The sequence below is a fragment of the Chelonoidis abingdonii genome, chromosome 1, assembly GCF_003597395.2.
Source record: "Chelonoidis abingdonii isolate Lonesome George chromosome 1, CheloAbing_2.0, whole genome shotgun sequence".
Taxonomy (NCBI): Eukaryota; Metazoa; Chordata; order Testudines; family Testudinidae; genus Chelonoidis; species Chelonoidis abingdonii.
The window spans coordinates 343,138,941-343,161,609 of record NC_133769.1 but is presented as its reverse complement, the minus strand read 5'-3'; the positions used below and the strand labels follow the sequence as shown (position 1 = coordinate 343,161,609).

General features: G+C 39.8%; 1 protein-coding gene and 1 long non-coding RNA gene across 2 annotated transcripts in view; one reads left to right on the top strand and one right to left on the bottom strand.

Moving 5' to 3' along the window:
* Positions 1 to 22,669, bottom strand: part of LOC142046123 (uncharacterized) — a 771,893-nt gene that overhangs the window by 412,316 nt on the left and 336,908 nt on the right. The gene's annotated exons all lie outside the window — the stretch shown is intronic.
* CNTN5 (contactin 5) overlaps positions 1 to 22,669 on the top strand; it is a 1,078,547-nt gene that overhangs the window by 848,230 nt on the left and 207,648 nt on the right. The window contains exons 10-13 of the mRNA XM_075061721.1: positions 1,459 to 1,640; positions 14,723 to 14,859; positions 17,082 to 17,211; positions 19,911 to 20,061. Coding sequence (XP_074917822.1) covers positions 1,459 to 1,640; positions 14,723 to 14,859; positions 17,082 to 17,211; positions 19,911 to 20,061 — 600 coding nt within the window. The remainder of the gene's footprint in view (positions 1 to 1,458; positions 1,641 to 14,722; positions 14,860 to 17,081; positions 17,212 to 19,910; positions 20,062 to 22,669) is intronic.

Below are 22,669 nucleotides of genomic sequence, written 5' to 3'. Positions count from 1 at the left end.
GTATTAACACGTATTAATTTGGTGCACCATAATTTTTGCTGCTGAGCTTGAGATGTCTAGGGCCTAATTTTTTTCATTTGCTGAACACCTGCACCTCCAGCTGGAGTTGTGTGTGCTTAGTATCTCTATATATAACTAGCCTCAAGGTAAATGACACAAGTTAAGAAGCCAAAAAATGAGGCACAAAAGTATAATTTTTACTGCTGATGTTTTTCTATTCTATGCACCAATTCATTTTTCTTGTAAGATTAGTGCAAGCCTCCAAATTAGATATTATAAGAGAAGTCAGAAGTGTGTATGATTTTAGAGTTGGGCCTAATCTATGAATTTTGGATCCAAATCCAAACTCTCCTAAATTTCAGTGTGTTTAGATCCAGCTTTTGACTTGATGTCTTCCCCTAGTAAATACCCAATAGATATTATATAACTACCGAGACTATGTGGCACAATCCTATTTTTTCATATGATGTCTCTGTGTCGTAGGAACTTCTGTCAGAAGACCTGAAATAGCCTGGCTTTCAAAATGTTTGGAGTTGTTCTAATAGCTACAACTTATGTTGTATTGCTATACCAAGTAGAATGTATTGAAAGTAGTGGAAAAAAATAGTGCAAAGGAATGAGTGCTGAGTGTTTGGAGTGAAGAGAAAAGTTGAATGAGTACAAACATTCTCAAATCTGTTCTTTTGCTCAACATAAATGTTAAAAGACACTTGCTCAGTTTTTCATGATACACTTATTCAGAACACTAAGCTGCTTGGGAAAAAAAATCCTGCACTTTAAGAAATATGTCTATGTCACTGAGTCTGAAACTAGGAATAGTGACACCAGTACACGAGTACACTTCTTTTTAAAAAAATGACTATTTTTACCCTTAAAAATATTTCTACAAAAATATCATAGTTTTTTAAAAAATATGGTCACCTTATATAGCAGGCCCATAAAACGATTGAGACATTTATATTTTATCTGAAATGTGGTAGTATTATAACATCCCATCTGCGTTTATAGACAGGCATACCCCAAATACTTGCCAGCCTACTGTGTTCTAATATCATTCTTGAAAATAACATCATGGGAAGCTGGTAGAGTGGCTGCACTTATAAAGTTCACCCAGGCGTAAGAGAAGTTATTTCCTTTAACCATTAAACGAAGGAGCTCAAGGTAACAATAGTAAAACTTGGAGAGCAGATTAAACCCTGCAAAGATCATTTGGAATGATTTATTTAATCTGAATTCAAAGTTAACCTCCTTTGTGGAAGATCGGGATGTCTCCTATACAGAAGCACCACTTATTAGACATTCCCTATGGAATGTGAAGTATATCAAGCAGTATATGGGCCTTAATTGTGATTACATTTTATTGCCACTTAGACTATTAAGTACTTAAATTACCAGATAACAGAATCTATATTCTTAATAGTGGAAAAGTGTTAACAGTAATTCTACTAAATATTTCAGCCCTGTTCCAACAATCTCATGGAGGAAAGTTAATGATCATAATCCAAGTAAAGCCCGTCTGAGAAAGTCCCAAGCTGTTCTTGAAATACCTAATGTGCAGCTAGAAGATGCAGGGATGTATGAATGTAAAGCTGAAAACTCGCGTGGAAGGAATGTCTTCAGAGGACAGCTACAAGTGTACAGTAAGTGTGTGTCCAGAAAGTACTATGCAACATTTGGCAATAACTTGTCCATACCTAAGGCTGCAGATACACATGAAATAAAGCTGCAGCCAATTAAAAAAGAATGGGTTATTTCTTTATATAAAATCAATTTGAAATGATCACTACCTATATTTGTTAGTAAATAACTCATTAAATATTGAGTTGCAAGTAGAGCTGGCTGAAATTTTTTACATTTTCCCTCAGAAATTCAACAAAAAGTGGGGGTTTCTTCCCCCAGTTTTTTTCCCAGTTTTACAACAGCTTTAAATTTCTTAAAACCAATAATTCTTTTTAAAAAATGTTTGCAAAATATTTTACTGTTTCTGCCCCTCTCAAAATTATGCTGGCAATAAAAACTTTATAGTACACCACTCTCTCATGACTTCTGTATATGATACGTGTAATAGAAAAACTTTTTTAGAAATGTCTTGAAAAGATTTTTTAATGGTTATATTGCAGTTATGTCTTGTATTCCCCTGCCTATTAATCCAAACTACTTTGAGTCTGACTGTACTCAGATCAGAAGGAGAGAACTGCTTACATTCTCAAAAGTCATCTTCAGTGCTTCGGTTCTTGGCACTTTCAAAGGGTCTGATTTTCAAAAAGTTCTGAACATCCGCTTTCTCAAAATCAGCCCTTTTAAGGTGTGTCTAGATGGGCACCCAAAAACTGAAGAACCAAAACTCACTTGTCACTTTTGAAAATTTAGACCAAAATATTAAAAAACATATGACCTTATATATAAAAAAATAATGTGACTGTTGACATAGGTAATGTCTACACTGAAGCGCTACAGTGATACCGCTGCAGTGCTGCATCTGTGCAGCTGTAAGGTTTCAAGTGTAGACAAGCCCTTTATAGCTCATAATGTAGATGACCTTTGAGGGCTAGAAGCAAGTGGTGCATATCTCACTGCAAAGCCAGAGATCTTCCTTTTTCAAAGCTGGTGTAATTTGTTGGAGAAATTACACAGCTGAGAGAGAGAAAAAATGTTGTGGAAAGCTGACTTTAAAATATTATTTCAGAAATGGCACATTTTTACCTGTGTGAGAATATCAGATACCTACACAGTGTATGTGTTTACCAGTCAGGTGCCTTGTTTCACAGTATTGATAAGTACAGTATTTTGTTAACACACACTTATTTTATATCTGTCAATTATATGGGTTTTCACCACACCTTGAATTATATAGGCATAGACATCAGAGGTGAAAGAAAGGTCATCTAGCAAATCTCTCGGCTAATGCAATATTGTTCCATTCAATACCTTCTCTAGTGTTCTAGTGTCGTTTCAAATGTCCCAAACCTGATATTCAGCCTTAATTTTCCCTTTCTTAATTCCATTCCATTATTCTCCACTGAATAGGATAATCACAATAAATAATTCTTCTGCCTTTGGTACTTACATCTTTCAAATACGGATACACTGCTAGGATGGATTAAGTTCAATTTTCTTGTCATTCATATCTTCCAGTTTTCTAATCATCCCTTCCCCCTCTAGCTTGTTGATTGTTTTTTCTGATCGCACCTCAAGCCTATAATGAGTGAGTGTCACAGTCTCTTTTGGATGAGGCTTCCCCTCTTTTTTCATTCATACCTCCTCCAGCCAGGGCCAAGGGCAGTTTTGTGGCTTTTATTATGCACAAGGGTGCTAGGAAGGGCTTGCCGCATCTGTCTCTCAAATGCAGTGGCTTGCGACAGTCTGACTGGGCATGTCATTCATAATGCCATTTCTGCCCCAGTCTTCTGAGGTTTCCACTGAAAACAAGACTCCAGGGCTGGGAACCACTCATATGTCTTCCACTGACAAGAATAAAAAACTTCTCCAAGTATTACAAATGCTTACTGTCAATGGTCTCTGTTTAAGAGTGACAGCCCTTGTTTTTTAGCAATATTGTTGCTCTTTCTCCACAATATCTTGTAGAGGCAGTCATGTTCCAGTACATTTTAGCTGAGTTACAAGACATGTCCCTGGTTCTCCTGAAATAATAATGCTAGCTGTTATATAGCACTTTTCATCAGTAGGTCTCAAAGCAGTCTGCAAAGACAGTATCATTAGCTCTCAGATAAGGAAACAGGCACAGTAGGGTGTAGTGACTTATCTAAGGTCACCCGACAGGTCAGTGGCAGAGCTAAGACTATAAACCCAGATCTCCAGAGTCCCAATCCAGTGCTTTACCCACTAATCAGCACTACTGCTCTCATTAGCAGGGATGCAGATTCTGTTTCTTAGTAGGAAGTAAGTAGTCTTTGGTGCCCATAATGCTGCTCCTGACGGTCAGGAATCAGTCTGCAGAAAACATTTCTTACCTGAATAATGCTGCTATCCCAAACTCCACACCATTGAGTTCTGTCTAGTCCCTTTATGTTTCTGTGATTTCCAAAAGGCCATTGTTCAACTACAGTCTTTTATGGACACTTTACAGGTTGTGTTAATTTGCAGCCTGTGGAGTTACAGGAGAACAAGCTCTCTAATATAAAAAGACCTGCTGCAGATTATTGTATTTTACAGCCTATTGAATATGTGAGGAAAATGTGATTTAAGAAACCAGATGCACAACAGAAATTCACTTACTCACACTAAGAGAAAGGAGACCCAGGCTAAGGTCTGCAAGTGCTTGGGATAGATAGTAGCACTCATATGATTAAAGACAAATTGTAAGCACCTACCATAAGTACTTAAATATACCAACAAATCAATTGAGGGTGCAGGAAGTGAAGTCTGCACCCATTGGCCATGGAACACATGATCTCACTCCCACTGGCCCATTCTGGAGACAGCAGCGGAGTCTCATGGATTCTACAAAATCAGAAATTCATTTTCAGGGCTGATTTGTGGGTTTGTGGTTGAGCAGAGTGCAGTTCAGCCAAGTTTTACGTATGGGAATCTCAATTTGCTTTGCTGCTGATATTGTTATGGTAGAGGCAAGATAGGTGTGGTAATATCTTTTATTGGACCACTTCTGCTGGGACCACACAGCTCCAACAGACCACACAGCAGAACTCTCCTGGAACCACACAGCTCCAACAGTACTGCAAACAACATGGTTATGGTGGGATTTTCTAGTATCACTTTAAACAGAGTTTGTTACTATACTTCTTATGTTAAAATTTACTTAAATTGAATGATTTATAGTAGAATACATTGTCATGTCTCAGGCACCCATGTTTCTGGAATAGGAGATGGTTGTCTTAGGGTCAGAGGCTCATATTTAAGCCGTCATTTCTTACAAGAGAGTTGCTTTTGCAGCTTCAGACCAGGTTGCAGCACTAACACTGTCTAAGGACTGATCTACATATGTCCTTAGATAGATACTATCTTGCTGTCATTTTTAATCTTACTCAGTTTGCAGTTGCATTTGATCTGGTTCACTAAGGGATATTTTGGGAGTGCCCAGAACACCAGGTCTGCTTAGCTAGTCTGATGCAATCACAAATTCACTTAATTCTGTTTTACCTAATGCTGACATCCAGCTGTAGCATGATTGTGTGATGCAGCTGATATTCTGGAAATGATCATTGTATTGTCTGAGTGGTTGGCTGAAATTCAGTCCTGAGAGTGACAAAAGCATTTAAAAATTAATTTTGATAAAACCCAAGATATCCTCAGCAGACCAAATATACTTGCCTGCATGCCATTTTGACAACTGTGATTTTCCACAAATCATCTGGTCATCCTGTAATTTGCAGTGACTTCTATTGGGGCTCAAACTGGTTAACAGTTAAAAAATGCTTATTTGTATGGGGAAAATAGATCATTCCCCTTAGCAAACTAGTTACAGCACTTCACAAATTCTGACTTAAGATCTGTGGAATTTTCCATATGCATTGCAAAAGGATAATTAAATTAGTCATTACTACTCTTTCTTAGGTTGAGTGAGGTGATGTAGAAGCACAGGAGGAGCAATGCGTTATAGCTTTTCTCCTCTCTCTTCTTTTCTTTTCTCTTCTCCCTCACATTTTCTACCCCTTTCTCCTGCCCCTCATTCTTTCCTACCTCTTTTTATCATCCTTCTTTCACTATTTTGCTTCTGTATAGACCCACACACTGTGAAAGAGAGAAGGATTTGTGAAATGGGAAAAGAGAGAAATAGTCCAAAATAAATAATGTGAAATTCAGGAAGGTCAAATGCAAAGTACTCCACTTAGGGAGGAATCAATCAATCGCACAAATGCAAAATGACTGCAGAAAAGGATCTGGGGTTTACAGTGGATCTCAGTGAATCAATAAAGTAATATTCTTGCAAAAAAAGAACATAATTCTGGGATGTATTAGCAGGAATGTTGTAAGCAAGACATGAGAAGTAATCTACACCATTCAGCACTGATAAGGCCTCAACTGGAGTATTGTGACCAGTTCCGGGTGCCACATTTCAGTAAAGATGTGGACAAATTGGAGAAAGTCCAGATGAACGCAACAAAAATTATTAAAGGTATAAAAACATGATGTATGAGGAAAGATTGAAAAAAATGGGTTTGTTTAGTCTGGAGAAGAGAAGACTGAATGGGGACATAAATCTTCAAAAGTTGTTATAAAGAGGAGGGTGATAAATAGTTCTTCTTAACCACTGAGGAGAGGAGAAGTAATAGGCTTAAATGGTAGCATGAGAGATTTAGGTTAAACGTTAGGAAAAGCTTCCTGACTGTCAGGGTAGTTAAGCACTTGAAAAAATTACCTTGGGAAGTTGTGGAATCTCTGTCATTAGAGGTTTTTAAGGACATGGTCTACATAATACTTAGTCCTGCCTCAGTGCAGGACTAAGATGACATATCAAGGTCCCTTCCCAATCCTAAATGTCTATGATTCTATGCTGTAGGAGACCACTTTAAATGAAGTGGGCAATTAAAGGTTAGCAGCCAGTAACTTGTGTGCAAAGTTGTAATGAGCCATAAAACAGGCCTCTCTTTAATTCTGTGGTTTTTAGTGTTCAGCAAAGTTATGAATTTAGGCTCCCTGGCTCGTTCTTTGAAGGTGTTGTGCAGGTTTCCCTTGAGGATGAGCACTTATAGCTCAGAAATAGAGTGATTGCTCTGTGAAAAATGTTCTGCCACAAGTGATATGGTATGTTTTTGTCATTTCTCATTTTTCCTTTTTCTGTGTGAGTTCATTCAAGAGCATAGTGGTTGTCTGGTTTCACACACATTGTTATTGGGGCATTTAGTGCACTGGATGAGGTGTACCGTGTGTTGTGTTAGCCATGTGTAGGGCTCATGGATTTTGAAAGGGATAGTGTGTGATGTATTGATCATCGCAGCAGTGGACATATGTCTGCAGGTTTTGCATCTGTTATTCTGGCAGGGTCTGGTGCCACTTTCAGTTGCTATGTCCTGATCTGTGGGGAGTTTACTTCTGATGCTTGGAGAGACTGTGAGGTTGTTTGGAAACCAGAAAAGGGGTTCAGAAAAGATTTGTTTCAGGATGTGATCCTCATCAAATATGGGCTGTAATTTTGTGATTATACCTTTTATGGTTTCTAGTGTGGGGTGGTAAGTAACAACTATGGTTGTGCGGTCAGTGGGATTTTTGTTGTTGTTTTTTAATTGAAGCAAGTTCTCCTGGGGTATTTGGGTGGCCCATTCCATGACGTGATCTACTTCTCTGGTGGAGTGTCCTTGCTTGGTGAAGATGGTTTTAAATGTGTTTAGGTATGTGTCCCAGACTTTCTCTTCTGAGCAAATTCTGTGGTACCTGAGTGCCTGGCTGTAGATACGTTTTCTTGTTGTGTCTGGGGTGGTTGCTGGATCTGTGGAAGTAAGTGTGATGGACCGTGGGTTTCTTGTATATAGTTGTTTGTAGGGTTCCATTTTTGAAGCTGATTGTGGAGTTCAGTACGTTGATACTGATGTGGGAATGTGCTAGAGAGAGTTTAATAGATGGTCGGGGGAACGGCTGTTGAAGTTGTGGTAGAGGGAATTTAGATCATCTTACCAGAGAATGGGTATATCATCAATGTATCCCAGGTATATCATGGGTTTTATGATGTATTTTTTCCAGAAATTCTTCTTTCAGGTGGCCCATGAAGAGACTGACATATTGGGAAGCCGTCCTTGTACCCATGGCTGTCTTCATCATTTTGACAAAGTGTTTGTTATTTAAAGTAAGGTTGTTGTGGGTGAAGATGAAACGGATGAGTCTGGCAATGCATTTGGAGTGGATTTTTCAGCATTGTTCGTTATCTTGTAGCATTTGAAGCAGGCAGCAATGCTATCATGGTGAGGGACGCTGGTGAAAAGGGAGGTGACATCCATGGTGGCAGGGATGGTATTCTGAGGGAAGCTGTTAATGTTACAGAGTTTCTGGAGTAAATCAGTATGTCTTGGAGGAATCTGACCCTTTGTTTGCTGAGTGGTTTGAGGACCATTTCTTTGAGTCTTGTTATTCCTTCAGTAAAAGTCTGATGGATCTATTTGGATTGCCTTGTTTGTGTATCTTGGGAAGCGTGCAGAAGGTTTCTGGGATGAATTTGAGGGATATGAGATTGTAATTTTCACTAGCAATCGTTGGGGAAGGATTTGGTGGTATTTTTAAATTCTTGTGTGCATTGTGGTGTCCGGTCATCTTTGAGTTTTTTATAGTAAATGGTGATGGAGAGTTGTCTGTTTGCCTCATTGACATAGTCATCAAGATTAAGGGCTACAATGGTGCCCCCTTTGTCTGCTCGTTTGGTCACTGTCTGGTGGCTGGATTTCAGGGACTGCACAGTTATCCCTGTGGTGGTGGAGAGATTATTGTGGATGTAGTATTTGCTGAGGAATTCACAGTTGATTTTTTTTCCTGAAGCAACCGGTGTAATGGTCCAGTGTGTGGTTTTGCCCACTGAGCAGCATCCAGTGAGATGATTCTTTTTTTCTTATGACTGTTGGTGGGTGTGACTGGCTACAGTCACCACTTGTGAGTGCCTCTTGTTGGTTGGGTGCGCTGCTGCAATCGTTTCCTGCTCCTAGTGCCCCAGGAGGTTGCCAGCCTCACTAGGCAGCCTTCAGTGGCTCAGTCCTCCAGCCAAGTCACACAGTCAAAAATGGATTAACTCTTTTCAGTGTAGCAAAAGTCCTACACTATAGCAAAAGGTCCTATCTGCCCTCACCAGGGTCTTCAGCCCCAGCTCCAGGGTGTTTGAGTCTAGCCTTTTTCTCAGGCATTTAGTAAAAGGACCAGATGGAACTGTCAGTCAGCCCTCACCATGGTCTTCAGCCTTATCTCTGAGCCCTTTAAATCACGCTCCTTTTCTTGGGTTTTTAAACTAGCCATGTCCCCAGGCCCACTCACTATTCTGGGTCCCAATTCAGGGACCCTATACACAGCAGCTAGGTACCCCTGCCTCCAGTTTGCTGCTCCTATTCCGTATGCCTTTTCCCACATAACCCCTTTCCAATCACCTATTACCTTATTGTTACAGTTTCCAAGTCCTCTTGTTCCCAGGGCCAGTAAATCAGCCCATCAAGCTCCTCTGGCCTGAGGAGAGCACTCTTCCTTTCTCCTTTGGTCCCAGCCAGAAACTGACCTGCTCAGGCCCTGCAGCTTCTTTTATCTGAGCCTACTGGGCTCTGACTGGCAGCTTCCACAATGACCATCTAGGCAGGCCTGGAGGATGCACTTCTGCTGCGGCTTCCTGAGACGGAGTGAAGTAGAACTGCAGGACCTCCATCACGGGACCTCAAAAGGCCAAGTAAACCTCATCACAATGGGAATGTGGTTGTTATGGGTAGTGTCCTCTTTGTTATGAACGAATTTGAAGTGGAGTCAACAGAAAAATTCTAATTCTCCACATGTTAGTAAGGTACTGAGGTTCCTTGGAGAGCACATATGCTTCATTTCTAGTTAAGGATAGTCTTGACAGGTTGATGATGTTGGAGTATCATGTAGCATCCATGCGGTGGGTCCTGGTGTCATGGTTTCTCCCAGAACTGGTGTTTTGTTCATTGTAGAGTTGTACTTGGTTCCACTTCTTTGTTTTTGTTTCGAATGGCAACAAACAATTAGATCCCATACTTAATAGGGGCTACATCCTGAAAGAAATCTTTTCTGAATCCACCCTTTTCTGGCCTTCTAACAACTCCACAACCTTGCCAAGCTCATTATCATATATATACTCCCCCCCACAGACCAGGACACACCAACTCAAAGTGGCACTAGACCCTGCCAGAACAACAGATGCAAAACCTGCAGACATATCTCCACAACTATGATGATCAACACCTCCCCAAAACACCATTCAAGATCCCTGGGTCCTACATGTCTATCATAACCTGTGGTGTACATCATGTAGTGCATCAAATGCCCCAACAACAACTATGGGTATGTCTACACTACAGGATTATTCCGATTTTACATAAACTGGTTTTGTAAAGCAGATTGTATAAAGTTGAGTGCATGCGGCCACACAAAGCACAATAATTCGGTGGTGTGCGTCTATGTACCGAGGCTAGCATCGATTTCTGGAGCATTGCACTGTGGGTAGCTATCCCATAGCTATCCCATAGTTCCCACAATCTCCCCCGCCCATTGGAATTCTGGGTTCAGATCCCAATGCATGATGGTGCAAAAACAGTGTCGCAGGTGATTCTGGGTAAATGTCATCACTCAATTCTCCTCCTGTGGCAAAGCAAACACGCAGACAATCATTTTTGCGTCCTTTTTCCTGGGATTGCCCCCTGGCAAATGCCATAGCATGGCCACCATGGAGCCTTTGCATTTTGTCAACGGTTCACGTATGTGTACTGGATGCTGCTAGACCAGTGGCCGGACCGCGCAGTGCCTAAGAGCAAGAGCATCATACTCCTGCAAGATAGCAGAGAACGGTTACCATCCCCAAGTAACCACTTGCATGCCAATGGAAATTGGCGAGCAGAACGTTATCATCGTTGTGTACCGTCCTGCTGCTGTCGTGGGTAAGTCCCCTGGCTGGCTCACTGAGTTTTGGACCGGTGCGGGGAAAGGAACACATGGAGAATGATGACGGCGCGCGTCATTCCTCTCCCTTTGTGTTTTATTTCTTGAGAAAATGAAGAGTTCCAGTCATGCTCAGAATAGGACAAGTGTACAGAGACCACGTCAAGAACCAGAAGAGCACAGTAACGCATGTCGTGTCAGATCCCGAGAATTGGTGAGCTGCATGCATTCTACGGGTGCCTCTGCAAACACTCGACCGGTTGCTTCCCTCCTCCAACCCTCTGGGCCGTTGCAGTGTCCCCCATTTGGTGATGAATAAAAAGAATACGGAATAAGAAACACTGACCTTTTAGTAAGATTAAATGAGGGGAGGTCAGCCTCCAGCTGCTATGACTAGTCCAGGCAGTACAGAATCTTTTCCTAGACTGAAGGGGGGTGCTGATGGAGCTAGCCCCCAGTGCTATGATGAAGACTGTTACGCCGTTCTGTACCACTGCCGGGAATGATGGGAGTCATTCCTATTTTTACCCGGCGCCCGGCCCGACCACGAGCCAGCAGGAGCACTCACAGGAGATGAGAACAGCTATCAGTCATTTTGTACGTGTACCGTCTGCCACCGGGAGGGAGAGGATGCTGCTGTTCAGTGCGCACACCACGTCTACAGCAGCATGCAGCAGACATACGGTGACATTGAAAAAGTCAGAAAGATGATTTTTTCCCTTTTCTTTCACATGGGTGGGGGGCGTAAAAATTGATGAGATATACGCTGAACCAGTCCGGACAATGTGTTTGACCCATAGGCATTGGAGCTCAGCCAAGAAGCAATATGCTTTTTCGGAGACTGCGGGACTGTGGGATAGCTGGAGCTCTCAGTCCACCTCTCCTCCCTCTATGAGCGTCTATTGATTCTTTGGCTTCCGTTACGCTGTCATACAGCACTGTGCTGTGCCTCTGTCTTCATAGCTGGAGATTTTTTCAAATGCTTGTCATTTCGTCTTCTATTAACGAGCTATGATAGAAAGATTTGTCTCCCATAACGCGATAGATCGATCTCCGTAGTCATCGTGGCTGGAGCTCTGTTTGGATTGGGACTGCATCACCACCCGTGCCTCATCAAGAGCTCCGCGTTGGGACAACAGAAATAATTAAAAAGTTCGCGGGGCTTTCCTGTCTACCTGGCCAGTGCATCAAGTTCAGATTGGCTTTCCCAGAGCGGTCACAGTGGTGCACTGTGGAATACCGCCCAGAAGGCCATACCGTCGATTTGCGGCACCCAACACCTAATCCGACATGCAAATACCGATTTCAGTGCTACTCCTCTTGGGAGGAAATACAGAAACGGTTTTAAAAGAGCTTTTATATTGATATAAAGCCTCGTTGTGTGGACGGGTGCAGGGTTAAATTGGTTTAACGCTGCTAAATTCCGTTTAAACACGTAGTGTAGACCAGGCCTATGTTGGCTAAACCAGACAGTCACTACTGTTTCAAATGAACTCACACAGAGAAATGATAAAACACAAAATACCTTTTCACTTTTAGGGGAACACTTTTCATACAATGATTACTCTACATCTGAGCTATCAGTCCTCATCCTCAAAGGAAATCTGTACATCTTCAAAAGATGAGCCTGAGAACTTAAATTCATAACTCTTCTGGACACTAAAAACCAAGCAAGTAAAAGAGACATTGGTTTTATGGCCCCTTACAACAGTTTGCCACACACTGTACTGCCTGCTAACCTTTAACTGTCCACTTTATTTTAAGTGGTATCCTACAGTATGTGTGAATCCTTTATGCTTAACAATCTGTCCCGTTTGTATTTTGCTTGAACACTCTGGTTGTCTTTTCCAGACCTGAAGAACAACTTTGTGATGCTCCAAAGCTTGTTCCTTTTCTCCGGCAGAAGTTGGTCCAATAAAAGATATTGCCTCATCTACCTCGTCTCCGCCATGTCCTGGCACCAGCACAACTACAACACTGCAATAGACTTGATTTACATTCAGTGCAGCAAATGCACAATGCAGTAGTTAGGGTTTCAACACTCACCTAGTTACCTATCATGCCTGCTTACGTTTTCTCAGCTTCTTGATTGGTGACCTGTCAGACACCAGATAGATTGTTAGATTTATTTTTAAATTCAGTCTGCCATAGATTCTGCTTATTTAAGTGGTTTATTGATTCTCCGCTGTCCAGAATAGATCCTTTGCTGCGCTAACTCTGGATTATTAACCAGCTGAGCCAGAAATAATATTCTGTATTCCTTGAAGTCAATGCCATTGCCTCCTTAGTCTCTGCAGTTCCTTGCAGAAAGGACTTAAATGTTTTATTCTTAAATGTTTTAGATTCATAGATAAATTTGATCTGTTTTTTTTTCCTTGCCACCAAATTTCACCTTGATTCAACATCAAACCTGGACCCTGACCTGCATAGGCAGACGCTTACACCTTCATGCAGTCCCACTGAGGTTCTTTACAGGAAAGGGTTCTATCCATGGGTATCTGATTTACAGGATTAGAGTCCAGTGCTTCATTCATTCTACTTGTTGCCAACTGACTGCTGGGTGAAACTGAGTATGATAGTTAATATATATATAAAAAAAAAAATTCCCCTCTCACCCCTATGGGTGGTATGTATCTTCCTCAACCTCGGGTCCTCTACCAGAGGCCTGGGAGTTTGAGGGTTCTGCGCAGTATCTTAGCTGTTCCTAGCACTGCACTCTTCTGGACAGAGAGCTCTGATGTTGTTCCTGGGATCTGTTGGAGCCACTCACCCAGCTTAGGAGTCACAGCCCCGAGTGCTCCTACCACCACTGGGACCACTTTGGCCTTCACTTTCCACATCCTCTCTAGTTCCTCTTTCAGGCCCTGGTACTTCTCCAGCTTCTCATATTCCTTCTTCCTGATGTTGCTGTCACTTGGCACTGCTATATCTATCACCACCGCTGTCTTCTGGTCCTTGTCTATTACCACGATGTCTGGTTGATTGGCCAGTACCTGCCTGTCCGTCTGGATCTGGAAGTCCCACAGAATCTTAGCCCTGCTATTCTCCACAACCTTCTGTGGAATCTCCCATCTGGTCTTGGGAGGGTCTAGCCCATACGCTGTGCAGATGTTCCTGTACACAATGCCAGCCACTTGGTTGTGCCGTTCAGTGTATGCTGTTCCTGCCTGCATCTTACATCCTGCCACTATGTGTTGGACTGTCTCTGAGGCCTCTCTGCACAGTCTGCACCTTGGGTCCTCTCTAGTGTGGTAGACCCCTGCTTCAATGGATCTGGTGCTCAGTGCCTGTTCCTGTGCTGCTATGATCAGTGCCTCAGTGCTGTCTTTTAGTCCAGCCCTTTCCAGCCACTGGTAGGATTTCCCAGTGTCAGCCACCTCAGCTATCTGTTGATGGTTCATCCCATGCAGGGTCTTGTCATGCCATGGCACTTCTTCTGCTTGGTCTTCTATATATATATATATGCCCCTCAGTGGTCTAGTCCCATGCTACCTTAAGGATCTGCCTTCCTATCTTTGACTCACCATGTGATTTATGTTCATGTCATGCGCTAGAATGTTGTGTCCCAAGTGTGGATGCTGAATAACCAGCCCACACCTCTGACATTCATTCCCTGCATATTGAGCACAAGGGTGACCACTTCTGGAAAGAACTAGATGAAACACCTCACCAACTGCCCAGGCCTTCACAGTTGATTAAATCCTGGTTTCCTGGTCGACTGGCAGAGCAACAAGCAGCAGGGAGACAATGGTATTCAGACTCCCTACTGAGATCTTAAAAATCTGAACTTAAGCCCTGCAATGTTCCCAGATACTATGATGATGGTCATCAAAAATAAATGTGTGTAATATTAATAATTTCTGCATTAACTATGTTGTACTATATTAGTCTATTATATGTTATTAAAATGTAAGGGCTCTCTAGTCCCAGACCAAGTGATACTCATCTCATAGTCCTGTAGGATCCTTTACTCAAATTTTATTTGGTTGTCACTTTCCTTCTTTGACCCTCAGTGTGGCTTTTTTAAATGAGTTTAATCTGCATGTGATTTAATACAGTCAGTGATACTGGTTTACAATCTGTATTTTTAATTGATTAGGTCTTTAGAACATCAACTGAAGTCATGTCAGCCTCTTGTGTTTGTATTTAGCATATTATCTCTCTTTTACAGCCTACCCACATTGGGTGGAGAAGCTTAACAATACTCAGTTAGACAGTGGAGAGCAGCTTCGATGGGAATGCCAAGCCACTGGAAAGCCACGACCCACCTATCGTTGGCTGAAGAATGGAGTACCTCTTTGGGCACAGGTATAGTACTCAATAAGCCACCAGTAGATTGTAGTTTCCTCTTTAATTCAGAGAAAGTGAGCTTGGAAAAAAGTACTGAAGAAGAAATGCTTCAGAAAGGAGATTTTGTTTTTTCTATTAATATTGAAAGCCTTGGATAATGTAGCACCAGTTTTCCTGGGGGTCTGTCTGTTGAACTATGTCAAAGTATGTGATAGCAGGTGAGCTAGAAATTCTCACTCTCTAGCTGTAATACAAACAGGATAGAAGGCAGGGCCTCTTTTATTCAGAATCCATGACTCTGAAATATCCTCACCCTTACTATCAGTAAACTAGTTATATCCTTCTGAGCAAGACTGGGCAACTTTTGTTTGTTTCTCCTTTTGATTATGGTATTTATTGTTGAGTTGTTTGTTATATCTTTCTGAGAATTTGTGTATAGGGTCATACTGTAAATTACCTTTGTATGGCTGAGCAAAAAAGTGGACCTGCTCCTTGATGTGTAAGTTACACCAGGGTAGAGTCCATAAACTCAGACTCCCTTAAACATCACCAGCTACATGTGTGTTAAATATGACATGGTATATTCTTAATATAGATTTCATGTTCCTCAACATTAATGCACTAATACAAAGTGTAGCTTTTTCTCTGTCTCATGTCTCAGCCATGTCTGATTCTTGGATCTGTAAAAATCTGATGGTTTAATAACTCTTTTGTGAAAAGCAAAGCCCGCCCCCACCATGCCAATGTCATTGGCCCATTCCATCTGGGAATTCCAGGTCCTTACTGCACTGATCTGACAAGTTTTAAAATAAGATCTATGTTAGAGTGTTTCTCTATGCAAATGGCCAACATTGGCATGGTGTGGATTTTTTACAATTTCTTTCATCTGAGTCATCACCTCATCTCATGTTGTTTTATTTTTATGCAGCATGTTTCTATTCCTTTATAGGCTCCAAATACTAATGGCAGTAAAAAAAAATGTTTGTAGACTCTCTTCATGCATTGCCAGATTAAAACAAAATTATTCAATTCTGTTAGAAAATGTCTCCATTTGCTAATGAATTCATAGAATGGATTTATGAAAAAAAAATGTGCTATGCCTTTCTTTTCAGTGAATGCTTCATCTATCTGTGAAAATCGAGCAATTATGAAAACAATGAGAGAGCAAACATATAAGGCAGTTTATTTTTGACATCCTGAGGCACTGCAAACAAGTTTATATGCCTTAGCTTTTCCATATCTGCCTTTCTGGAGGTGGGTGGAAAATCAGTCCAAACTTAGAAGCACTTTTAATTTCTGTGCTTTTGTGGTCTTGAGATTTTCCAAACAGCCAATACAGACTTTGCAAATTGCATTTCAACTTGAAACTTGGACCTCAAAAAAGAGAGGGGTATTGATTAATCCCATATACATTTTCAAATGCTATTTTATTAATAAATGTTAACTCATACCTAATAGTCTTTAGTAATGAAACGGAAGAGTGTATTGCACCAACTCAAATTATTCATCATACAGCCACATGCAGTGCAAATTTCCCTACACAGCTGTCAGTGCACCTTGCTTCTGACCTTCAGAAATTATTTTCTATTAATAGGCCTTTTCAGATGAGATGCTACAATTAATACAAAGGCAACTTGATCCTGCTACCCTTACTCATATGAGTAGTCTTGTATGAAAATAGTGCCATTCCTGCCAATGAAACTACTCACACGCATAACTAAGTATTGCAGGTTTGGGCTAGTAATGTGATAGATTATATGGTGGGTTTGGAATGTAAACAAACATTCACTATGGACTCCTTTGAGACCAGCAAACACATTTCCCTTGTGACCCAAACTACATCTGAACCCTGGTTCCTTAGCTAGGAAGGTAACTCATTGCTGCAGGTTGGCAGAGTACTCTTTGCTAATCCATTTTTAAAAAGCAAGTTGTTGTTGTGGATCATGATAAAAAACAGTGCTCAGGGATGTTGCATTTACAGTTAAATAAAATAACCCAGAGGAAAATTCATTTTGTGGTCTTTTCAGGCTCCAAAATATTTTATATTTCTTATTCACTGAAGAACAAAAAGACATAATCCAAAAAATTCACTCTAGTAAGTTGCTAAATTATATTTTAACCACATTGATTTATTTTATTATTTTATTTTACTTTATTGTTCCCTTGCCTAAAACTAAGAACCCAGCAAATCCACTTCATTTGTTTGCTTTTGTAGAATTATGTTTTTCATTCCATTACAGAGCAGGGTTGAGATGGTTAATGGTGTACTGATGATCCACAGTGTGAATCTCTCAGATGCTGGAATGTACCAATGCTTAGCAGAAAATAAATACGGAACCATTTATGCCAGTGCTGAGCTGAAGATTTTAGGTGAGTAATGCCTGAACAGAACAGGATTGCTCTCATCTTTCTTTTTGATAATTACATGGCTCCATGGTCTGTCATGATAAAGAAAGAGGTCCTACATATCCAACCTTAGCAGGATTAGATAAAAGCTCTATAATTAATTTGGCTGAGTTCCTCTTTTTCTCTTTCTTTTATTCATGTGTGAGTGTATCCTTTGTTGCCTAGGGGTTCGCAAGTACTTTTGCTACCAGAATGATATATTTTTGAAACTCCTCCTTCAGTTATGCGTAGTGATTTCTTCTCATCTAACACCAAATTTTATGTATGGGACAGTGTGCAATGGGGAAATTCTGTGTGTTCAGATGCATAACCAAATCCCCTGACACACACATACATTTTCCCCCCTTCTAACCTGTGAAAACAAACCCAAGAACAAAAACCCTTTTACACCAAGAATTGAAAAAAAACTGAAGTTACTTCAAAAAAAAATAAAAACTTTCCATGGACAAAACTAAAATTAAAATCTATTTATCTTTCATTGCATCTCATTGTTTGAGAATAAAACCCACATCCAGGAAGGTACTGAATCATGTGCTTTATTTTAAGCATATCAGTATTGCCACTGAAATCACCAAGACTACTCTCATGCTTAAAGTTAGGCATATGCTTATCTGTCTCCCAGAATCAAGGCCTTATAGCTCATCTGGTCTTTGCTGGGAAATGTTGGTTGGTGATATTTCATAGTTACAAGAATTAGACAGAAAACACCCCCCAAAAAAACTCCAATGTGAGCCTTGGCACATCTGTCTGTCCTAAGCTTATGGCATTGGTTAAAGCACAATAGCATAATGGACTCGATGATAGTGATGGGAGAATTTCAAAGGATTCAGTTTAAATAAGCACACAAAGTTCTCTTATTTCCTGATCCCATAAAAAAAATGTGAGGACACATGAGTCCACTTATGCAGTCCCTATTTTCAGTGTCTGGGGGCCGTTGGCCTTCTCTGCATTAACCAAACCTTGTGAATCAGAAAAACTGGGCTGGAAACTTGAGAGATTGTTCTTGTAAACTCCTGCTCATGTAAATAGTCCCACAGGAAACAGTGGAATAGGATTGTTCATGTGAATAAGGGATTTTAGGATTGGGCACCTCATAAGAATAGGCTGACGCAAACTGTTCACACTATTTCCGACTCCAGATGGGTCATAAATGCTCTCTCAAGCTAATCCAACAATTCTGCTTCAAGGTCCTGGTGGTATCAGAGCGTCCAGAACTATGTGATGCAAAATAACTTAGAAAAAGAGTTTGGTATGGGGTCAGTCCCTGTTTGAAGTAAATATTTGAGTGGAGTGAGGAATTATGCAGGATTCTGAGACACCTTTGATTACCAAGGGCAGATACCTAAACTGCTGACCCAAGGTCATATTTTCAAAGCTAGTTTCTCAAATGTTTCTTCACACCCACAAATTTCATTCCATAGCCAGGGGCCCTCTTCTCAGAATGCCCTGCCCCAAGAGTTTTAGTTGAGGTTCAGTCAGCTGCAGGGTCGCTGTTCATTGCAATATTCCCTTGCTATGGCATTTTCGGTGTGCATTTTCATTGTTTAACGTGTACTCTAAGAGATCTCTATGTTTGTTGTTATACAGTGAATGCAACATGTCCAGTATAATCCTGCTGTAGTAACCTTAAACTTTTCACATCATGACTTTCTGTGCTGCCATAATAATGCATTAACCTAGTAGTTGCATTTCCTTTCTGGATTTTTTTATAAAGCAAACAGAACAAATTAAATTGTTCATTTTTAATAATGTTATCATTAAAATTGTCCAAAATAAGGTTTTGAAACTCATACATTGTTGAGAAAAGAGTGTGTGAGAGTGGGAGAGAGGACACACGAGCTATCACTTTTGCTGCCGAGTGAATTTTTTGCGAGGCTAGATTAACAGGTACATAGACCATGGAATTACAAAGTGATGGCTGAACCCTCACATTGTAAAATTATCATGTTAAAGTCAAACTGTAATACCCTTACTTGCATTGTTTAGTACCTTACTCTTCAGATAGACCCATTTAAATCAATGGAACTGTTCAAGGAGTGAAGTACTACTCAACACATACGAAGGACACTCAAATGGGCTATTAGTTTTTAAAATATCTCTGAATTTGAAAAAAAAATTGCAGCCAGAATTGTAAACATCTTAAAAATAAATTATTTTTAAACAATGAAATCCTTCCAGAAAACTAGAAACATGTTATCAATTTTCCACAGCTGGCTTTCAGGAAAAAAAAAAAAAAAAGGCAAAACTAATAAATAAACCCATCAACAAACTCTTGGTAACAACTAACAGTATTTAACAGCTTTGGGTGGATTTGTGGCATTTAAAATATACTAATATTTTGAATTAATGACTGTAATAAAGGTATTTAATTTTATTGTTGATTTTTCCAGACATTCTCTAAAGCTGCTAGATTTCACAAGTAATCTAATTTTAATATGTTGATGTGAATGACTTCTTATTAACTGATAGGTTGATTAAATTCTAATCTTGCCATTGAAACTGGATGCTGATTTAATGGCATTTTTGTATACTTGCCATATGATCTGTATTATAATAGATTCCTAACAAAAAAGTGAAAATGGATGATGAATCATCCGTTAGAATTCATTGAAATGGAAGGCTCTGATTATTCTCTATAGAACTAACATATTTCTTTTTCACAGCCTCAGCTCCCACTTTTGCACTGAATCAGATGAAGAAAACTATAATTATTACCAGGGGCCAAGAAGTTGTCATTGAGTGCAAACCACAAGCCTCTCCAAAACCAACCATCACTTGGAAGAAAGGAGACAAAGCAGTAAGAGAGAATAAGAGGTCAGAAGTCTCTTCAGTAAACTAAGTATTAATGCAGTTACATTTACTACTGTGGTTTCATATGGAACGTACAGCAAGTGACAAAAAGCACACATATGCTATTATGTACAAGAGTTCATGTATAGTAGTTACTAGACTAGCTGATTAATTTGACAGTAGTGAAATATCTTCCCTATAGTGGATGGACATTGTTATTAACTTCGGGATCAAAGCTCTGGTGGTTTAAACAATGATACAGAAAAGGCTAAAAATGGTTTCTATTTTTGTTTATTCCTTGTTCTTCATTTCAGACATGCTGCATTTATGATGCTACACATCTTGTGGTTTAGGAGATGAAAAGTTTGTAGGTTGTGATTGCTATAGTGATGGCATGAGAACATCACATTTGTTTAAGATCATTTTACAAGGGACCCAAGCTAAGCTTGACAGCTTGTTGTCTAAGAGGTCCTGTTCCAGGGTGCTTTGAAAAATATTGCACAGAACAACAATACAGTTATACAACAATATTAAAGTGCATAGTAAATCCTTTTGGTACTTAATGGCACATCTGTTTAACAGGCTATCTTTGATTAAGTAAATTCTGTCCAGCTCTGTACTTTAAACACAGTTAAAGTAGCTGCAGGTCAAATGCCAACTACAATTGTATTACACAAGAAAACACTATTATACATTAAAGCAGTGTTGCCAGCCTTGACATGGACTTTAAGAATCACCATAATCGTATCTTCTTTCTTGTAACGTTACGTGAATGGACCACTTAAAGTGACTTGTATGGCATTACTCTGAAGGATGAAAGCAAGGTCTTTTTGTGCATTTATATAATACTGATGAAAGTCAGACAGTGCATCTGTTTTGGTCAGCTGTGAAAGGTGAATGTTATCTTGTTTGATCTTTACAAATGGCAATTTAATTTCATGTTGTTTGTTTTGTTCTGAAAAAGAAAAAGGACAATATTTCATATGATGTTGATTCCTTTTGGAAAGATAAGGCAAGGTATGATATCAACTATTTTACCCATTAATTTAAAGAAGTGGTTTTGGAATGGTATATTTTGATAATGCAGAGGTGTAGATATTGGTAAGTTATAAGGCTGTTATTAACCATATCATGGACTACTAATAATGATAGCTGTCTTCCATTCTTTGATTAACTTCTGTAGTGATCAAAATGAAAGAGACTTTTGTCTGGAGTTGTAAAAGCTGACTATTTACTTTCATTAAGCTTCTATGTTTGTTCAGACCATTTTAATCTAACACTTCTTTGTGTCCTACCAGCTGATGTCTGCTGGTGACAAGATACAGTCCAGAGCTAACAGAAATGCCTATGCTTAAACTTCGTTTCATTATTTATTTAATAGCACAAAACCAAAATATAGACTATAGTTCCGTAGGATGTATCCAGAAGTATGTAGTTAATTATTTGAAATTCCTAAACACAGTGGCTGATCTGATTCCTTTGTCCCTGCAATATAGTAATGACTTTGATGGTATGTTTGATATTAAACAAATAGGGCCAAATTCTGCCCTCTGTTGATTTAGAAGTTATTTCTGATTTACATTGGTGCAACAGCTTGCAGAAGTGGGCCAATGCTATCATAAACATAGTGGATTCAGGTACAAGAAATCAAGAAATATGTTAACAATAATCTAGATGAAGTGTACTCAAAATAATAAAAACAAAAACAACAGTGTATAAGTAAGGCTAGTTTCAGGAAAATAAAATGTGTACTTGTTGGCATACTTGGTATCGGTCTGCCTGTAAGTGATGGGTGAACTGAAGAAGGTTCTGAGGGTTAGTATGAACACTTATCTGATGCTTTTTTATACATAGCCTAACTCTGGTCTAAAAATCTCATGAGAACAGGATTTCATGTTAGATGTCTGATGCATGCTAGTTCTCGCTGGATTGGAAATATCATAGTGAAAATAGCCTTTTTCATCTTATTTATGTTTCTTAGTTTTGACCATGAGTAGAAGGAGACATGAAGATAAAAAGAGCTGACCGAACTTTTGAAGTCTTAGAAAGGTTTGGTTTGTGTTCTATTTAGCTTTCAGTCAAACATACAGAATAGTTCTTATATTAGTAAGAGTGTACCTATCTCTACTGTTTATTCCTAGGGACAAAATCAGTTACAGAGGATCTCATTTCTGATCTTCTGTACTGAATTCCTTAAACAATAATAATAGAGTCTCTTTGAAGTGGAGTGGCAAAGGGCCATCAAATAAAGGACTGATGTGTTGGGAAATATGTTAATTTTGTGGGGAAGGAGCCTGTTTTCCCCATGCTATGGAGGACTCTTTTGGCGGACTTGTACAAGTTACCTTTACATTTCAAAAAAAAGAGAGAGACAGAGAGAGANCAAAGACTTAAATGAACAACATGAACAACATGTCCCAGGGGTGTCTCAGAAGGACTGGCGGGCAAGGATTTTTCAGTTGTGGACCTTTGCCAAAGACTTAAATGAACAACATGAACAACATGTCCCAGGGGTGTCTCAGAAGGACTGGCGGGCAAGGATTTTTCAGTTGTGGACCTTTGCCAAAGACTTAAATGAACAACATGAACAACATGTCCCAGGGGTGTCTCAGAAGGACTGGCGGGCAAGGAT